At 37.4% G+C, this 13,830-nt stretch overlaps 1 protein-coding gene across 1 annotated transcript; it reads left to right on the forward strand.

Annotated features, from left to right (window-relative positions):
* The first annotated feature begins 1,032 nt into the window (after window positions 1-1,032).
* On the forward strand, window positions 1,033-4,732 carry LOC131672290 (band 7 protein AGAP004871-like). Its single transcript, XM_058949422.1, has 7 exons — window positions 1,033-1,199; window positions 1,575-1,886; window positions 2,259-2,459; window positions 2,750-2,930; window positions 3,813-3,974; window positions 4,055-4,220; window positions 4,394-4,732. Exons 2-7 carry the CDS (start codon window positions 1,826-1,828, stop codon window positions 4,550-4,552), a joined length of 930 nt encoding a protein of 309 aa, XP_058805405.1. The 5' UTR covers window positions 1,033-1,199; window positions 1,575-1,825; the 3' UTR covers window positions 4,553-4,732.
* The last annotated feature ends 9,098 nt before the right edge of the window (window positions 4,733-13,830 follow it).

Consider the following 13,830-nt stretch of genomic DNA (forward strand, 5'->3'; position numbering starts at 1 on the left):
TCTTATTCGTCAAACTATGAAGCGTCAATGCTTCGCAAACAAATGGCATTCAGCGTATCGATACGAAAAACCGCAGCAACTCTCATCGCGTTATAAGCTAGGCGAATCTTTTGGAGTGCATCGAAGCTCGGATTCCCGTGGAAAACTCGCCGCAGTCGTACAGATACTCGGGTTTTATACACACTACGCTCTGGCATGACGCGCTTGATGCAAACACCGAGGAAGCTAATTTGGTATATCGACGTGCACGTGCGTGAGTCTGCGGTATAAAGGTACGTGCCGCGCGATTTGCCAGAGACAGCTACTATACTACGCTGCGGAATCGAGCCGCAAATATAACGTGGTGGCCCACGGCGATTCATCGTTGCCCTGTAGCAATATATAGTCTGTTTCTCGCACGTGAAAAACTATACCTAACGTGGTAATGAAGAGTTTTGACTGAATTTAGTTTTATGAATTGTATTTATCCTGGCGATTCAATAATTGAACCACAATGGTGCTCTTCATACGTTTTGATACAAAAGCTTCATCATTTTTTTGTATTACAGTTTTAAATTATTTTAATTATACAATACTGATAATTGCATATTTAGAATTCTTAAAAATATTTTAAAAATTTTAGCGACTCTGATAACAAATTTATATTATTCTTATTCATTTTCAGTAGTATGAGACAAATATGGTCAGCCATGAAACATACGCCTTAATATTATATTAAGTTGAATATAATATGTCATTAATATAATGAGTCAATATGTCATTGAATCAAGGTCCGCTTGTACAGAAAAAATATCTATTTACATAATCCGTACTTTCCATAATATAATTACAACAAAGCTTCTCTTCAATTTGTGAATGCAAAGAAAAATAAAAAGTGATAGTAGCGATCGAACATTGTGGAAAAGTGGATAGAGGAGAAGGAGTAGAGGTCGGTGAAATCTCATGAGTGGGAGAGTGGAGAATTTCGCCTACCAAAGATCGTTCTGGTTTTTCGGTGAGCTTGTGCGCAGCAGAAGCCGTCTAGCAGCTAAATTGGATCCCGCGCGAGCGCGAACGACTTTGAAGAGCCGCGAGGAGGTATTTCTCAGGAAAAATTTTCTTTCTCGCGAGACACTAATTGAGCAGTTGCAGAACTTCAACGACCCCGGAACACGAAAGTTTCTTCTTCTTTTTTTCTTATTTTCACGGCGTCGCTTGAGGTAAGCATGGTAATGATGTCTCAGGTCTCTTGGAAACTTCACTAACGACTTTACATTGTTTTTGTGTGTCCGGATGTTCTTCTTCTCTCTCTCTCTCTCTTTTCGACTACGCATAAGATTAATTGAGATTAATGAAGTAATTAAGGTCTTGCACGTAAAATGTCTGTGTGTTCTGTCTTGATAACTGTATAAAGTTTTAGTGACTTTGTATCGGGATTAATTATTTTTAAGTGTACTTATATTTATTATACAACCAATTCCAATAAAAAATTTCAGCAGCATATGTGTAATGTTTTTTTAATAAAAGAAAAATTGATCTTTTACATCTTAAATTAAAAATACACTTGATTGCATCGAACTTCCATCTTGTTCCAGGTTTCATCCGAAGCACGACCGCATAATCCTATTTTTGACTGTCATTCAGGCTTCGCAAGTGGAGCAGAGAGAGTACACGTACAGCAAGCTATATAGTACCCCCCCCCCCCCCCCACCTCCTCACACACAACGACAGCAGCGTTCAACACGATGAGGCGTCCGAGGCAAGCAAACGAGAAGGCTGCTACTGCTGCTGCTGCTGCTGCTGCTGCTAGAATGGGATAATAATTCGACGAGGCAAACACGACGGTATGGTAAACTACGGCTGTACGAAAACCGGAAGTGGAGGCGTCGAATGCTTCGTTGAGTTCAGTGAGATTTATTTTCTATTTGGCTATACATTTTTTTCTCCTAGCCTGTGGTAGTTAAACGAAAGCATTTAATTAATAGTGCGAGCTCGGGTAGATTGTTCGCTGATACTTTATATCAGAAGATCAAGTAGCTTTTTCATATAAAAGAAATGAAGGATTATGAAAACTTATTAATTGCACTAATTGCTACAAAAAATTTACCGCGCAAAAAGTTATTTGGTATTCCATTTTGGAAAAAAATTGAATTATGATTAGTTCACGGAGACTTTTATTAATGAACATTCTTAGAATAGTAATAAGCACTATACAGTATGAATCTTAACCTCTAAGAAGAATCTCATTAATTTATATAATTTTTTGTGATGAATCATAGGAGAATCGCTTAAGGAAGAAGACCCTGAAGGTATGGGAATAATGACAAGATGTATCGAACTTTCCGCTGTCATTGGATCCTTCTTGCTCATCCTTATTACAATGCCATTTTCTCTGTGCGTCATTTTTAAAGTCGTACAAGAATACGAAAGAGCAGTTGTGTTTAGAATGGGTCGATTGAAAGGTGAACCTCGAGGTCCAGGTATACTACATATTTCAATTTTATCACATCTGTACAATATTAAATTTAAATATAGTTAATTGAATAGTTATGTAGAAAAATGCTTAAATGTTTGAAATATTAATAAATTTTCTTGATCAAGCAAATCAATTTTCAATAAAAAAATTTAATTATTCATCATACTTTATACAATTGCGAATTATCTATAATTTTATTAAATTAAAACGCGATAAAAGTAGATTTGTGTGAATATATTAAGAATCATTGGTTAAATATGCCTTAACATGAAAATTTTGAAATATGATTTTCAGGTACATTTTTCGTAATCCCTTGTATCGACAACTGCGTACGAGTTGATTTACGTACCGTGTCATTCGATGTGCCCCCGCAGGAGGTCCTTACCAAAGACTCTGTTACTGTCAGCGTCGATGCAGTCGTCTATTACCGTATTAAGGAGCCCCTCAACGCCGTCGTCAAGATTGCGAATTACAGGTAACTAATTGGACTATTAAATGCTAATTACTCATTACTCTTAGCTAATATATTCTGATAGATAATTTGCTGAGAAATTTCAACTTATCATTTTTTAATATTAATTTTATTAATATCATTGACATAAATCATTACGACATTGGAGTTTTATTTTTATTTATATTTATTATTTACGCTCTTTTCCTTCTTTCCTTCTGCTTTATAGAACATTATATATTTTATAAGCAATATTGCTTAAAAAACATAATATGAACCTTTGCTTTATACACTTATTTCTTGAAAACTTTGAGCTTTACATTTTTTAATATCCAATCTATTCAGTTTATTTGAAACAAATATAGAATAATGAAAAAATCTCTTATCCTACGTAGATTGCAGACTTAGTTTTCATTTCGAATATGTGACTTATAATCACATAACATGAAAGAGTAATAATCCTTTCTTTCTTTGTTAAGTAAATAGAATTTTATGAGATTAAACCATTGCCAGTAGAAATCTATAGAAAGTTTTCCATTACATAGACAATCCAGCCAACGCGTTTCAACATAGAATTCTATGGTCGTAAAAAAATTTCCGATAGTTCTTGTAAACAGAGCTGGCGTATTCATAACGTAAACTCGGATTTTATTTTGCATGCTGCAGTTGAACAAAAAATGAAAAAAAATAAAATAAACGAGAAAGCAGCATTCGGAAGCAGGAGTTTTAATCCCGTTATATGCCTATATAACGACATACACCAGCCAGCCAACGCAATTTATTTAGCTTTATTTTTTACGGGTCAACACTGTGTGCGAATTTTTTTTCCTCTCAAATAAAAGAGGAAAAAAAAGTAGAAGAAAAAGTCTACAATTGTTTAGCTTGTAAATCCATGTGCATACATAGCCACTCAACGCGACTATTGGCCGCGAGTACTCTGCGTACTGTTCTCGGCACAAGGAGCCTTGCCGAGATTCTAGCTGAACGAGAAACTATATCCCATACTATGCAGGCATCACTCGATGAAGCCACTGATCCCTGGGGAGTAAAAGTCGAGCGTGTGGAAATGTCAGTATCCAAGTTTGTATGATTGGTAAAAATTTTGAGTAACGAATACGGAAATTCAACGTACTCTTTCATTCGGCCAGAAAGGATGTGCGACTGCCGGTGCAGCTTCAACGAGCGATGGCTGCCGAGGCGGAAGCAGCTCGCGAAGCTCGAGCTAAAGTGATTGCAGCCGAGGGTGAAATGCGCGCTTCGCGAGCCCTTAAAGAAGCAAGTGATGTCATATCTATGAGTCCTGCTGCGCTTCAGGTAATCGCGACAATTAAGTTGACTGAAGCTTCGTAATCCGTAATTTACACTGTTGACATCTCCAATTACCTCCCGTCAGTGCTCCCTCACAACACTATAAACACTTTGAATTAACTAATTTTTCACACTGCACCAAGGATTTATCAGGACTTTTTTATTGTTTGCTTTCTTAGCTGCGGTACTTACAGACTCTCAACAATATATCTGCCGAGAAGAATTCTACAATTATTTTTCCATTGCCGGTTGAATTATTAGCTCCATTTTTCACGATGAGGAGGCCACCTGTGTGTGAAGTCAGTACAAATGCAAGGACTAACAGCAAACTGGTCTAATTTTTAAATACTATTACGTTGCTAAGTCAAACAATCATAATATTCATTGTCATGTTCGTTATATTTGAATATTATATGTGATCTCTTCATTTATTTCAATGTTTTAATTCTAGTGTAATAATTTTCCTAGGTTAACATTTAGTTTCAAAAGTAGACTTGTTAGTTTTATCCATTTGTGAATATAGCGGCAATTTATTTGACATTTACTAATTAAAGTTAACGAGTTGTGGTACTTTGTAAAATCGAGATTTCGGGGAATTCGTCTAGTTAGCAAAATAGTTCCACAGTTCTCTCGCGGGCAAAACATCCATTAACGAAACTTCAATATCCTACCTGTATTTGAAAAATCAAATTTTAATAAATCTTTTGCTCTCGAGAATCGGTAATCGCAAATGAAAAAGCTCAGATTAAAACTACTTGAGGTTAGAAAAATTTTGGCGAGTAAATTGTTCAGAGCAAAGTATATATATATATAAAGTCAGTAAGTATATTCATTCCTTTCATTTAAAACGATTTCTGCAAATACTCGCAGACACTTCAACTACTGGAAATATTTTCACCACGAGCTTTCATCGACTCGGTAAATACTCCTCACCCTCGTTCTCACTTTGACGAGCGAATTTCTGATTACGCGCATACCTCGCAAACCGATCATGTCAATAATGGCAATGATGCAGGCGTTGATTTTTATTATAAGAACTTTTACGAATTTACTCTGCCTTCTATACGTGAGTGTACATATGACCGATCGAAAGTTTCAATATTTTTCACTTCCGATTAACTTTACGTTCGACAGATATTTCGCGTGATTGATGTACTAACTGATTGCTTTTTCGTGGCAAAAACATTCAAAGCACAACATACACAACGATGAAAACATACTAAAAATGAAATTGAAAGCAGTATTTCTGCGTGATAAACGTGGCAGTTTGGCCGCGAATAAAAGCGACTCTCATACGGCAATGCCTTCGGGATTTCTATCATGCGTCTCTTGCGTTTGACGTTTGCGTTTGAGCTTCGAGAAGGTTTCTCAATGAAATATTTTACTTCTACTTTATGTTACTGCAAATAATAATACTTATACGTAGAGACAGGATGGTATCATGAAAGTATTGCTAAATGACCCCTGAAATCGATTATTCGAAATATGTATATGACGCGCGAATGAATCCCTTTCGAATTTCCACCGCCAGGAACAATTCACGCGAAAATAAACCCAAAACGATCATACGGCCGCACGAATTTAATTGTATTTTATTGAAAGTGGCTTCCTCTCTTGAACATTTTCGTTTTTGTAACGTTTCATGCATTCGATAAAATAGCTTGATTCTACAAACGCATCGCTTTTACGATGTTTCCGAGGGACGGTAGAGCTTTCTTACTGCCTGCCATTATGTTCGGATAAGGTTTCGCCGTTTTAACGAGCTCGCGCAGTTCTCGAAAAGGCACCACGCGTTATCGTATATTAAAAGACATTCCGTTCTCCATCTCTAGTTTCTTTGTAACCTACGCCTCTTATCCTTACTCCTTCTTTCGTCTTTGTGACATATGAAGAGCGGCGAATGCTTTGGCATGCGATCGCATTTAAAATGATTCTTTGCATTGGATGGACTTGCTCCTCTCTTTTTTCTCCTTCTTTCGTGAGCTCGTTCCCTTCGCTCTTCACTTAGCTTGCCTATGTTTTAAAAGGCTTGGGTATGTCTTTTTCGTCATTAAAATACCAAGAAGACGGTTGTTGAGAAGACGGTAATCTGTCAAAGGCCAGCTGTGCCACAAATAGTCTCTAGGTTATGTATTTTCATTAAAATGAACATTTTCCTTTATTTTTCGAGTATTGCATAATTCTTCAAACATCAAGTCTGTAACCTAGAATTCTCTACTTTAAAAGTAGATGAAAGAACAAGGTTCACGAATATATTTATAATTATCACGAAGAAAATATTCAACAATGATACTTATAGTACATCCTAAATCTTGTCGGTTGTTATTTTCACGTAAACAACCTCCAGAAACTGAGCAAACGAAGGGAGAGGTGCTGCAAAAGAGGGTCGAGAAAAAATAAACAACAATGGCAGATCCGAAGGCAAAACTGAAATACAAAAAAGAGAGAGAGTGAGAGAGAGAGAGAGAACCCCACTCGTTCTCTAAACAAGCCGCACATGGCATATACAAGTGAGCTAGGTCAAGATAAATAAGTCCCATTGTTAACGAGAGAAAGAACTCCCGGAACACCAGAGCAGCAGCGAGTAATTAATTCTTGGCGCGCGTGTAGCGGAGAACGGGAGGAGGGGGGCGAAATCAAGAAGGTGGCTCACTCACGTCGTACCATTGTTTCTAAGCCGCTACGCGCGTACAGAGCATTGTCGACAGAGAAAAGACACGGAAGAATTCAGCCTTTGACTACACGTCGCTTTGCTATTCGGATGCCATCGAGTGAATGAACGCGCTGGAGCTCGAAGTTTTGCTGCGGCTAAATGCTTAACGCTCGCGGCGCTTTACGTCGTCAACGGTTCGATTTTTTTCCATCCGCTCCTTTGCTTTTGGTGTCGTTCTGCACGGACCAATAATTAGCTTATCTTTGCAGAATTTTTTTTCACTAATAGTGCAAAAAATATTTCTGTAATAATTATTGCACTTTCTGTCAGTTTTCGTTGATTCTCGTGACGTTGTCCAAAAAGCCATGCCATTGTACAAAATGATGAATGGTCAATAACATTTTTTCAACAGCATATCGCACATTTATTTTTTTTGCGGCATACTACTACTGGACAACTAAAACTTTATGACTGTTGTCTATTTCTTGTTATATGAGCAATGGTATTTTGGACAAGCGAAAACGTTAAATCCCCGAAAAATCTAAGAAAGTCCAAAGTAAAGCAAAAGAGGGAAACACTGAAAAAGGCAAAGCCGTAACAAGAAAGAAAGAGCAAGTTTCTTGGCAAGCCTCTCATTTTCCCTCTTCCTTTCTCTCTTTCTCGTTCTCGCTCGTCTGGAATGATTTCTCGAAGGGATATCCTCGGGAAAATGGGTGAGTTATGTTGTTTAGAGCTGCTCGTGTTTCGATGCGGCGCACCCGAAGAAACGTGACCGGAAGACAGCGTATATATAGTTGCATTCGTGTTTGAGCGCTTGCACAGACCAAAGAGATAATATTTTATTTTACCAGAAGCAACAAAAAAATCACCCTGATTACGTACGGTTTCTGCGTGCATTCAAGTGTAAATCAGATTCTATCGACTTGACTCGTTTTTTTTTCTCACTTCCACCTTTTTTCCCTGCCTGCTTTTAAATATTTATTGTTTACCAAGAGACAACGAGTAGAAAATTGTGTTTGCTCTCTTCATCTCTAAGTACTCTGCGTCATTAAGGAAAAAAATTTTTCACATGAAATCTGTGCACGTATAAGAATGTGATTATAATGAAACTTGTCTATCACAATTTTTACGCTAATTTTTTGCTTTAGATTGTTTTAACATAAAAAAAATTAAAAAAAACGCCAAGATAGAATATTTTATCTGCATATAGCAAAGTTAAGTGTTATTTTCACGCCACTTAATTTTTGCTTTAAAAAAAAAATATATATATATATATATATATATATGCTTGCTGCTTAATATTCTAGCATGTAAATTTATTCTACGCGCGGATCTGCTTATGAATAAAGCCATGTAAAAAAAGTCGAGGTTCGCAAAAACTTCATGTTGATGAGCATAAGACAGCTAGCAACTTGTGTTGGTATTTCCTTTAAAATACCATCACGTTTGTTTTTTTTTTAATTTTTTTAGTTTCTATTTTACTTCTATTCTTTTATACCTTACCTACACTACGTAGCGATGTAAAAATCTATTCAGATTGCTGAACGTAGATCGTTGCTTGAATTATATAAATAAAGCCTGGAATATAAATAACTTTTGCCATAAATATTCTAGATTCTCTCAGATATTAAATAAAATTATGACCGAAAAAATAGATCTCGCACTTTTTAAAATAAAAATTCAAATAAGTACAACGAGCTACAATATATTACGAGTACTGAATTAAAGTAATTGCAATTCATTACATAATATATTAAGATGAATATTACGAGTTCATCTAACTCTTCTCCGAATCAAACCAGACAAATCCCACAACTAAACTTCCCATATCAGAAAAATCAAGCGACCTCGCGTAGATAGATTCAAATTGCAAATTTCACCTTTCTTCAGTTAAATTATCCGTAGGCAAAAGAGGAGAAACCTATAACTTCGGAGTGAAAATAACACAGCGAAGCTGAAAAATAGAGACGAGCAGGCGCCTGAAACATCATCCGAGCGAGCGCGAGCTCGGTCGAAGAAAAACATCGGCGAAAAAAAGGGGGAGGAAGAAGGAGCGCGAGAGGCTCTTATATCAAAACAATAATAGGTAAGGGTCTCTCACATTGCCGGAGGCTCTCATTATGCAGCCTCTTAGAGGCTGGCTGGCGCGCAACTCCCATTGCTCGTAAATATGAGTTACGGCCGGCCGAAATGGCTTCGCTGTGACGCGCGCGAGCGCTCATTCTTTTTCTCGCGCGCGCGCGCGCCACCCCGTAATTTATACTTTTCTTGGGGACCCTCCAATGAATGAGAATGGTGCTCCTCACTCTCTCTCCCCCTTTCCTTTTCGCGCGCGACCGCGCGAACTTTTCGTTTTATATCACTACCAATTTGCCAGAACTTGCCGCGAGAAAGGACCAGTTAAGCTTTATGTGTCGTAAAGTTGAAAACTTTCAAGACTGTCTCGTTTGTTTATTTTAATGAAAGTATACACCGAAGGAGCTTGATGAGAAATTCATAATTTATTATCTTATTCATGGGTCTCGCATTTTTTTCCTGATATTGAACTCCAGGTGCTATAGCATTGGCGCATTTCGAGTATTGTTGCGAGTGTGGTTGCCAATGCTCTTACGGGTCGGTTCCTTAAATCATCTTCAACCTCTTCCTTGACATGCTTTCCAAGTGCTAGCCTCAAATTTGATTTCATTCCCTCAGTCGGATAAATATTTCTACGTTTCAATATTGGCAACAAAGACTACGACGGGAAGGCAAATTCATCGTACAAACCAGCCATGATTTATGGGTGATTAGTTCCGTTAAAGCAACTCCGTTTACTCGCTGGTCGAGCGTTCGCGAAACAGCGCGCCGCTGACACTAAAATTCCATACTAGTTAATATATTATACATACGGCTACACACAGGCAGCCTGATAACCACTTTAAGCCATATCCAACTATAGCACGCGTACACCCAACATAGCTTCGCTTTCCAATTACTCTAGCCACATTTGGCACTGCATTACGTAGTCAATGTCACCTACTATACACCCTAGCTAATTCACTTTTCTACAGCGACATTGCGAGCGGGATAAAGAATACACACGCGCGCGTGGGCGCACATCGCGAGAGCGTGCCGAGGGCAATTTGCGCCCCGCCAGTTTGAGATATATCATCGTGGGTTATTATGCAAAAATATGAAGCTACCACCCCCACGCAAGAGAAATGAAATTGTTGGCGTATCCGCGGCATTCGAGTAAAATTGCGTTTCGGTCGCGCGCCACGATAAAGGACAAATAACTCGAGTTTATATGCGCGCGAGGGTAAGGGAAGTTTTTCCGCAGCCCCGTCCCGCCACCCGCAGCTGAATACGTTAACATTGCGTGTGATTTGCGATGGGAGGCAAAGAAAGTTAACCTGCTCCGCCTTCGAGAGCCCTCGCATTTGCCTGTTTGCCTATCCTATTTTTAAAAAGAGCATGAGAACACCAAGAGAGAGAGAGAGAGAGAGAGAGAGAGAGAGAGAGAGAGAGAGAGAGAGAGAGAGAGAGAGAGAGAGAGAGAGAGAGAGAGAGAGAGAGAGAGTTGAGACTGTTATATGTCAAGGTAATACCGACATGATTTATACAAAGATTTTCCTTGGCTTTATATGGCAGCTATTTAATATCTGTATCTCGTATACTTTCGTACCTTTTTCTTTTCAAGATGGACTACCGACTTTTTATGCGTCTTAGATCGATCATAATTTACTTCGTTTTTGGGGGCGAAGATGATCGATATGCTCGGATAATCAGCTTTTATGCTGCTGCTCCTTTATACGCAGTGAAAATACAGTTTGAATAAAACTTTTTTTCCTTCCGATTGTAGCTTTATACAGTTGAATCGTAAAAGAGGTGCTATAAATACGCCTGTTTAAGACGTGTTAAAGAAAGTTCTTGATGAATCTAAGCAACGTAAACTCAAAAGTATTTCATTGCCAATGTATGTGCGAGTTTCAATAAAGTTTTGTCATTAACATTTCAAGCTCCAGCGTACATTTTCGATCTCGTTCTCAAGTTTGGACTGCGAGTGGTAAAATTGACAATAAACAGGATGAATCATCATTTGTGTGTATCACTTAGTCAATTCCTGCTCGCCAATGTCAAAGTCAAAGTTTGATATTTCAGAATTATTAAAGAAGTAATTTACAAAACCAATGACTATTATTCAACCATACGCTGAACAATTATTTAACTTTTTAAAAATTGATAGAATATGCTCGAAATGTCACGGATGTAGAATTTTACAATTATATTACAAACGTATACAAAAGAAACAATACATGATTCATCTTGTACACTTTTATTCATTTTAAAAATAAAACGCTCTAAACTTGACGGCATACTAAAGTTACCAAGATTCTTATTTCTCAAACATAATATGTTTTTGAACAATTAAAATCACTAGCCATGCAAAATTTTACAAGGATTTTATGATAAACTTTCATTCAATAGACTCTAATTACTTTCATGTGTTTATATGTTTAGTTCTACATTGTGACTGAGTATTAATTATTTATTTACAATTAATATTGGTTGCAAGGTACATACTGCTCCCTCTACTGTTTAAGCCTTCGAAAGCTCGCAAGCTAGAACAAATCTTTCAAAGCTTATCACGGAAAATGCAGCAGCTTACCATCCGAAGATAAATTTATGTATTTTTCATATATAATATTTTTATTAAAAATAATAATGGCATATGAAGCCTATTCCTGCAAAAATCTCTCACAAGCTTAAATTCCAGTGATCTAGGGTTTATCATAAAGAGATACATTAGTTGCAGTCGGTAAAAAAGTACCCTCGAGTTCCAACCTCGATGCGAGGTAAAAGCTCGCTACAATGTAAACAGCAGCCAAGTCCCAGGACTCCTAGTTAGCATCCTTTATTCAAATAATGTTTTATTCATGTGAGAGATGAGAAATCGAAAATTTAAGCGACGCTGACCCCGTAGTCAGCTCTTTGATATTATTAAAGAATGCGTTAAAAGATTTATGTGATGGTGCTCAAAAAACTTGTGTGAAGAAATCACCTTATTGCAAGCTGTTTGGATAAATTACCATAGATTTTAATGTTTGATAATAGTTTTAAATTTTCTGAAATGTATTCATAGTTTTTAAATATTTAAAACTGTAGAAAGTTTTTTAAAAATAGTTACTGCGCTGATATTAAACGTTAATATTCTCGTCTATTATTTTAATAATAATATCGCCTTTTATACATAATAAAAATTGTAAGTAATATCTGTGTGATGAGGGATGTTCTTCGGTAGAAAAGTTGAAAAAATATTAAAAACTAATTTATTATGTTTGTCAAGGTTTTGGTTACCCAACTTCCCTCTTTAGGCAACCTTTATTTTTGAAACAAAAATAGAGTATGTAATTAATAACAACTGTATGTTAGAAATATAAAATGGAGAAAATTATTGAGTAATTTACATTATATCTGTTCACACGGCTATGCTTTTAGAGAATTGAAAAGATGAAGAGGACAGCTCGGCTACCGAGACATGGCCAAACATAATTTTATTGAACTAGTTTTCGATATTTTCTGCATTTTGTTGTGTCGGAAAGATCGTTTATCACGTATATCATATAAATAATAATAAAATAGAAGACTGACTTGTGTCAAGAGAAGTTAGCCTTAGTTTATGAAAAAGTAACGACGTATAGTGCTGAAAGAATGGAAAAGTTTCTACAGTTACTAGAAATAAAACTTGTCACTTTTTACGAGTATCTTACTGAAAGAAGGTTCGGATAGCAAAAAAAGAGGGACTGCTAAACGACCGGTACGGCTTAAAAACTTGAACCTACGTCAGCCTCCTGGGCTCAGCTCATCCTTGCCACATCAGCGGAATCTACACGCCTGGAAAGCTGTCTGATATCTCTCGCTGGCACGACCTTGATACTCGCATTTTTCTTTATTGCAATTTTTACGTTCTACACGAAGCAAGAAATGACTTTTGCCATTGTTTTGTCTTCACTGGCAGCAGCATCATCGCTTGTTATATTTCATCGATTTAAAAAGTACTACGCTTTGGTTTTTCACGAGTGCATCCGCGTGCATCTTCGTCGAAGCAAACATAACAAATCTAACAAGATACTTGCTTGCTCAAGATATTGTTGTAGTATATTTTCTTTTCGATACGACATCGCGAATTATTGACATTGATCAAACAGCGACGTTCCTCTCAATATTTTCCTTCTATATAAACTCCGTTTCTTTCCATCTCTCGTGCACATCCAAAGGTAATGAGTTAGCCTGACAATCTGTGTGTGACAGCAAAGAATATTAGCTTCTGATATTGAGTTTCGAGAGTAAGAAAACTAATAGGCGATTGAACGGTACGTTCTACGCAATAGTCTATCAAGACATATAAGAAACCGCCAACACTGTTTTCCCCAAATAAAATGCTCGTTAATTATCTTTGATCCATAGCTATCTCTGGTTTGGTTTGCCGAGCGTGGGCAGTAATCATCAGCAAACACGTTTTCCTTAGTGCGAGAGGAGCGCAAGCCCGGCAAAAACGGTCCGTGCGCAAGTAGAGGTCACGAATAATGAGAAGAGCTCGAGATAGCGAACCATTCCAGGACCCATAGTAAACTCTCCTCTAACCGAATTTCCTCGCTAGAGCGTTGTAGTAGCAGAAAGCCACGTTTTCACAATGCATATATTAATAACAATTTCACATGAGGAGCGATGATATTTTCTCGACTATTCTGACGATAGTGCGGCTACGTTGTCGGACGTAACGCGAAGTACCGTTAAGCTCGAAATTTGTTAACTTCGTGCGCGCTAGTGGATTTCGTTCATTGTCGAGACTGGGTATCGCAAGCAAGACCAAGCGGAAATATCGGTGACACTGCAAGAAATGGGGATATCACAGGCAAACGGTGAATTTTAACATATAACGAGACCTTCGAGGAAAGTATCCTTATTGTTTTTTCTCTTGTT

The sequence above is a fragment of the Phymastichus coffea genome, unplaced genomic scaffold (assembly GCF_024137745.1).
Source record: "Phymastichus coffea isolate CEN01 unplaced genomic scaffold, Cenicafe_Pcof_1.1 PCOF00147, whole genome shotgun sequence".
Taxonomy (NCBI): Eukaryota; Metazoa; Arthropoda; class Insecta; order Hymenoptera; family Eulophidae; genus Phymastichus; species Phymastichus coffea.